Source organism: Saccopteryx leptura, chromosome 3, assembly GCF_036850995.1.
Source record: "Saccopteryx leptura isolate mSacLep1 chromosome 3, mSacLep1_pri_phased_curated, whole genome shotgun sequence".
Classification (NCBI taxonomy): Eukaryota; Metazoa; Chordata; class Mammalia; order Chiroptera; family Emballonuridae; genus Saccopteryx; species Saccopteryx leptura.
Genome location: NC_089505.1, coordinates 78896905 through 78902742, shown reverse-complemented (window position 1 = coordinate 78902742; position 5838 = coordinate 78896905). Strand labels below are relative to the sequence as shown.

Sequence of the window (5838 nt, the reverse complement as noted above, 5' to 3'; positions counted from 1 at the left end):
ATGATTTAGAACAGACTATGATTATGTAAAAGATCAAACTGTTAGCCTGCAAAGACAAATTAAGATAAGATGTGATTAGAATGTAACTACTTCTTGTGTTACCCCTATTCCTTAAAATCATACATATTTCCCTTAGGAAAATGTTAAAAAGCATTTGTTAAATCATGATAATATGACTAAAGAAATCATTAAATTACAAAGACATATTCATGAAGCTTTTCAAAAAAAAATAGAAATTCTAACATGTCAATCTATATTGAAGGGATTAATGGATAACTTGTCACAATTAAATCCTATTGAATATATTAAAGGATTTTGGAGGTCCACTGTGGGATTTTTTATAAAAGTATTAATTCTATGTTTTCTTTTATATAGTCTGTCAACGAATCAAAACAAGAAATAAGCGATGAACGACAGAAGGCTGTTTTCTATTGTGCTTCATAACATTCAGCATAAACAAAAAAGGAGAAATGTAGTGGAATACTCCATTGCATGGCCTTAGATGGGAATACAGCCAACAAGAAAAGAATGTTTTGCCAAGAGAATTGTTTTGTGACTCGAAGGTGAGTCACTGAAACAGGTCTATGTGATGGAAGGCAGTTGCTGGGCTTTTTACTCAGTAAAACATTCTCATAAGATTTCAGGACCCCTGTGCAGAGGTTTCCAGAGCCATCGCCTTGAGGACCATGTTGCTTCCGAATATTCTGATCACCGGTACACCAGGGGTTGGAGAAACCACACTAGGCAAAGAACTTGCATCAAAATCAGGACTGAAATACATTAATGTGGGTGATTTAGCTTGAGAAGTCTGATCACTGGATATCATGGATTCTGGCAAGATGGCTTCTCCCAAGAGCATGCCAAAAGGTGCACAGATGATGGCACAAATCCTGAAGGATATGGGGATTACAGAATATGAGCCAAGAGTTATAAATCAGATGTTGGAGTTTGCCTTCCGATATGTGACCACAATTCTAGATGATGCAAAAATTTATTCAAGCCATGCTAAGAAAGCTACTGTCGATGCAGATGATGTGCGATTGGCAATCCAGTGTCGTGCTGACCAGTCTTTTACCTCTCCTCCCCCAAGAGATTTTTTATTAGACATTGCACGGCAAAGAAATCAAACCCCTTTGCCATTGATCAAGCCATATTCAGACCCTAGATTGCCACCTGATAGATATTGCTTGACTGCTCCAAACTATAGACTTAAGTCTTTACAAAAAAAGGCACCTACTTCAGCAGGAAGAATAACAGATCCACGGTTAAGTGTTAGTTCAGTTACTAGCAGACCAAGTACTCCAACACTTGGCACACCAACCCCACAAACCATGTCAGTTTCAACTAAAGTAGGGACTCCAATGTCCCTCACAGGGCAAAGGTTTACAGTACAGATGCCCACTTCACAGTCCCCATCTGTAAAAGCATCAATTCCTGCAACATCAACAGTTCAGAATGTTCTGATTAATCCGTCGTTAATTGGGTCCAAAAACATTCTCATTACCACTAATATGGTGTCATCACAAAACACTGTCAATGAATCATCAAGTGTGCTGAAAAGAAAACGTGAAGATGACGACGATGATGAAGATGACTATGATAACTTGTAATCTAGCCTGATGCATGTAACATGTACACTTGATCTTGTCTCCACTACACTGAGATTAAACATGCATACTGGTTGTTTTCAAGTTGTGTTTTAGAAAACTTAAATAATACTCAATGAGTCAATACAGGTACCATAGTTTTTCATTGAGATTTTGTATTTTCTTTAATAGAATTCATAATGATTTTCATTGGCCTTTAAGTGTAAGAAATAAAATTGTCATTCATAAAAAAAACAAACAAACAAACAAAAAAAATTCTCATAAGATTTCTATTCCTTTCAAGGTAATCACTTGAGATAAAGAGAGGAATGTTGTGGGAACCATAGAAGCAATAGCAATTAATGCCTTTTGATATTATAGTTATTAAGCTATCATGCAGATGTATTCCATGTATCTTTAAGTAAAGGTTATGCTTGATGCTATGCCAATTTCTAAGTAAACAAGCTTTTTGAAATCTTGTGAATAAAAATAGGACACAGCACAAATTCGGCACCATTTGCCTGAGCAAGTGGTGGTCCTTTGCTAGTCAACGATGATTTTGTCTACTGGTCTCTCTCTCTCTGCGCCCCCTGACTTACAAAAACAATATGACCTGCTTAGAGCTTTTAAGACTGGCTTCCTTGGAATGTAGTGGCATAGAGAAATCAACTGGAAAATGTAGGTAATTTTGCAGAGATCACACAAAGTTTCATCTTGTTTAGTGTTATTTCATTTTTTTAATTGAAGAATAACAACATTATATCAAGGTTTTAAAAGTATTCTCGGCCCTGGCTTGTTGCCTCAGTGGTAAAATATCTGCCCGGCATGTGAATGTCTAGGGTTTTATTATGACTCAGGACAGAAAGGAAAAGTGCCCATCAGCTTCTCAAGTCATTCACTATAAAACAGAAGTATCTTTAATGAATTTTCCATCACACCTGCTCTGACCTGCCTGACCATATTCAAAATGAATTCCTGAGTGTCTGCAGACTGTTTTCAATGATGACTCCACTGAACGTCACCTGAACCACATGAGGATGCAAAATATGAGCAGAGTTACTCTCATGGCTTTTCTATGTACACAGTCCACCATGAGACCTCTCACTGCAGCACAATTCTCTGCAGAGTACATTCCGCGGGGTCTACACAAATTGGTGAAATAACATTTTTCCTTTACTTTCATCCTGTCGTTTGATTTGGAGTAGGTCTCTTGTACACAGCATATGTATATTTCTTCTCATATCCATTCAGGTACCCCGTGACTTTTCTGTTTCCATTTTTCACTTTTGCAAGAGACAGAGAGAGGGTCAGGTAGGGAAAAGCAAGATAGGAAAGGAAAAAGATGAAAGGCATCAATTCCTTATTGTGGCACCTTAGCTCATCAATTGCTTTCTCACATGTACCTTCACTGAGAAGGATACAGCAGAGCCAGTGACAACTTGAGCCCTTGGGCTGAATCCAGTGACATTGAGTGCCAACAAGCAACCCAAGGCTTAAGCCAGAGACCATGAGTTTCTATCCACTATCCTATGCTCAAGTTAGTGACCATGGGGTTTCAAATTTGGTTCCTCTATATGCAAGGCCAAAACTTTTTCCAGTGCATCATCACCCGGACAGGCCCCTGTGATTTTAATTAAAGCATTTCTTTTTTCCAAAGTGAGAGAAGGAGAAATAGGTAGACTGCCACATTCACTCACTGGAATTCACCTGGCAAACTCTCTGGGGCTGATGCTCTGCCCATCTGGGGCTATGCTCGCAAACAACCTATTTTTAGAGCCTGAGAAAGAGACTCCAAAAAAACATACTCAGTGCCTGGGACTAATGTGACCAAACTAACTGAGTCATGACTGAGGGAGTGTAAGAAACAAGTAATAGAAGAGAGGGGTAGGGGTGGAGAAGTAGGTGGTTGCTTCTCTTGTATACCCTGACTGAGAATGCAATGTGGGACATCCACACACAGGGCCAGTGCTCTACAACTGAACCAGTTGACAAGGGTCTTAGTCATCTACCACCTGGTCCTACAGCATCATTGCCCCTGGGATTCAAGTCTCTTCATTATGAAGCACCTGTTAGAGTGACTGCATTGTCCTAAGTGTGTTCATTTAAACGGAAGAGGAACACAATGACAGGACGTCACCTAGTGTTCAGATGAACAGATGGCAGAGACTAAGAAATGACTGGTATGCTTTGCAGGACTCACGGTACAGAGTTGCAATTATTTATGGATGGATTAGAGAGGGGAAATTTATTATGATTATTAACAATTAAAAATAATCAAGTCAAGCCTGACCAGGTAGTGATGCAGTACATAAAGCATCAGATTGGGACATGGAGACCCAGCTTCAAAAACCCAAATTCACCAGCTTGAGTGCAGGCTCATCCAGCTTAAGCATGTGATCATACACATGACCACTGGCATTACCCCAGAAATTGCTGGCTTAAAGCCCAAGGTCACTGACTTGGGCAAGGGGTCACTGGTTGAACTTTAGCCTCCTGGTAAAGGAACATATGAGAAAGCGATCAACAACTAAGGTACCACAAAAAAGAATGATTCTCATCTCTCTCCCTTTCTCTCTATTCCTCTGTCCTTCTCTCTGTATCTCTAGCCAAAAATAAAAAAAAATGGTTTTCAACTTATGCAACCAAAGTAGAATAAAGAAAAACTATCAACACAGTAAGCTACATAACATCACCTGATGAAGAAACATCAGCCTGGATTCTATAGTACTGTGGTACCTTGATACACGAGCACTTTAAATCTTGAGCAATTTGAGAAATGAGCAGTCACGTGTGGGATTTTTCGCTTTAGGTCACGAACAAATATTTGAATCATGAGTTTCCACCACCCTCCATTAGATAGCCTGTTGAACGTTCAGTTTTACAGGTTACACCCTCAGCGGTGTACAAAAGTTCTGCAAGAATTCAGCAGGAAGGAGCCAGAGGTGGATGAAGGAATCAATACAAGTAAGATTAAGGAAATGTTGGGAAACTGGAAATAAATTAAAGTTTATTAAAAAGTCACACCCAGAAAAGCGTGCAACAAGTTGTGCGTTGGAGCTTTATAACAACACTTCCTTCACACATTATCAAAATGTTCGGCATTGGAGGAAGAAATAAACTTCCATGGAAAGGTTTTTGTTGAAACGGCCTCTCAGTGAAAGCGAGAAAAGTATGGTGAAAAAGCCAAAAGTCAGTGAAGAAAATGATGATTAAGCAAAGTAAAAAGCAATAAAGTTACATATCATATGTAGCGTGTAAGTAAAATTTTGCAATCAAATGTAGCATTGAGTGTAAGTTGTGCTAAGTGATAGCACATGAAATGAGAATTTCCTCAGCAAGTCTCCTTCCCCACGGCCAGCATCTGCGCCTGACCTTGAAGATAAATACACTTCATAAACCAGTTTATTTCTTTACATTCTCTCTTATTATGTGTGTATATGTGTGTGTGTATTAAGTACATTTTCTTATTTAAAAGCATATGAGAAGAAATTTGTGTGGTTTGGGGGGGCCATAATGGATTAATTACATTCCCATTAATTTAATAAAATTAGATTTGGCACTCAACTAAATTGAAACTCAAGATCGGCCGTGAAACGAAGTAAACTCCTGTGTCAATGTACCACTGTAATAGCTAATAAAACAACAGACTAAGGAAAAGAGAATAATGTGTATGTACAAATCTCACCAAACAATGGAGGGACACATTACCACGATGTGAAGCTTCACACCATGTGCATCAACCAGGAAGAGTTCTCCGGAGACTGAAGAACCATACCTACATTTATAGAAAAATTTGGGCTGGACGTTATGACACAACAGTTCTTCATGCATGACTTCTAGGGAAAAAAAAGGTCACCACATTCTGAAATAATTAACTTAAACTGGCAATCAAGTAGTAACATCCTCCCTGGCTTCAGGGAAACCTGTCTTCAGACTGTTCATCCTGATTTCAGGGGAAACTGCAGCAGAAAGTCTTATCCCACCCTGAGTAAATGTCAAAGTCTCTCTTGTAACTATTTTTTGTGACTTTTTTTTCATGTTCAATTGAGTTCTATTTTACACACATGTATACTTTTCCTCCATACTTGCAAGACATCGCTTACCAAAACAGAATAATTTTAAAACATTGATATACTAATGTTATTCTCCAATGGAAAAATGGAATACACTAAACAAAATGAAACTTTCTGTGATCTCTGAAATTACCCGCATTTTACAGGTGATTTCTGAATGCCTCTACATTCTGCAGAAA

At 38.6% G+C, this 5838-nt stretch overlaps 1 protein-coding gene across 1 annotated transcript; it reads left to right on the top strand.

The window, feature by feature from the left end:
* The first annotated feature begins 432 nt into the window (after positions 1 to 432).
* Positions 433 to 1812, top strand: LOC136397454 (transcription initiation factor TFIID subunit 9-like). Its single transcript, XM_066371949.1, has one exon. The coding sequence runs from the start codon at positions 825 to 827 to the stop codon at positions 1608 to 1610; it is 786 nt and encodes a 261-aa protein (XP_066228046.1). The 5' UTR covers positions 433 to 824; the 3' UTR covers positions 1611 to 1812.
* The last annotated feature ends 4026 nt before the right edge of the window (positions 1813 to 5838 follow it).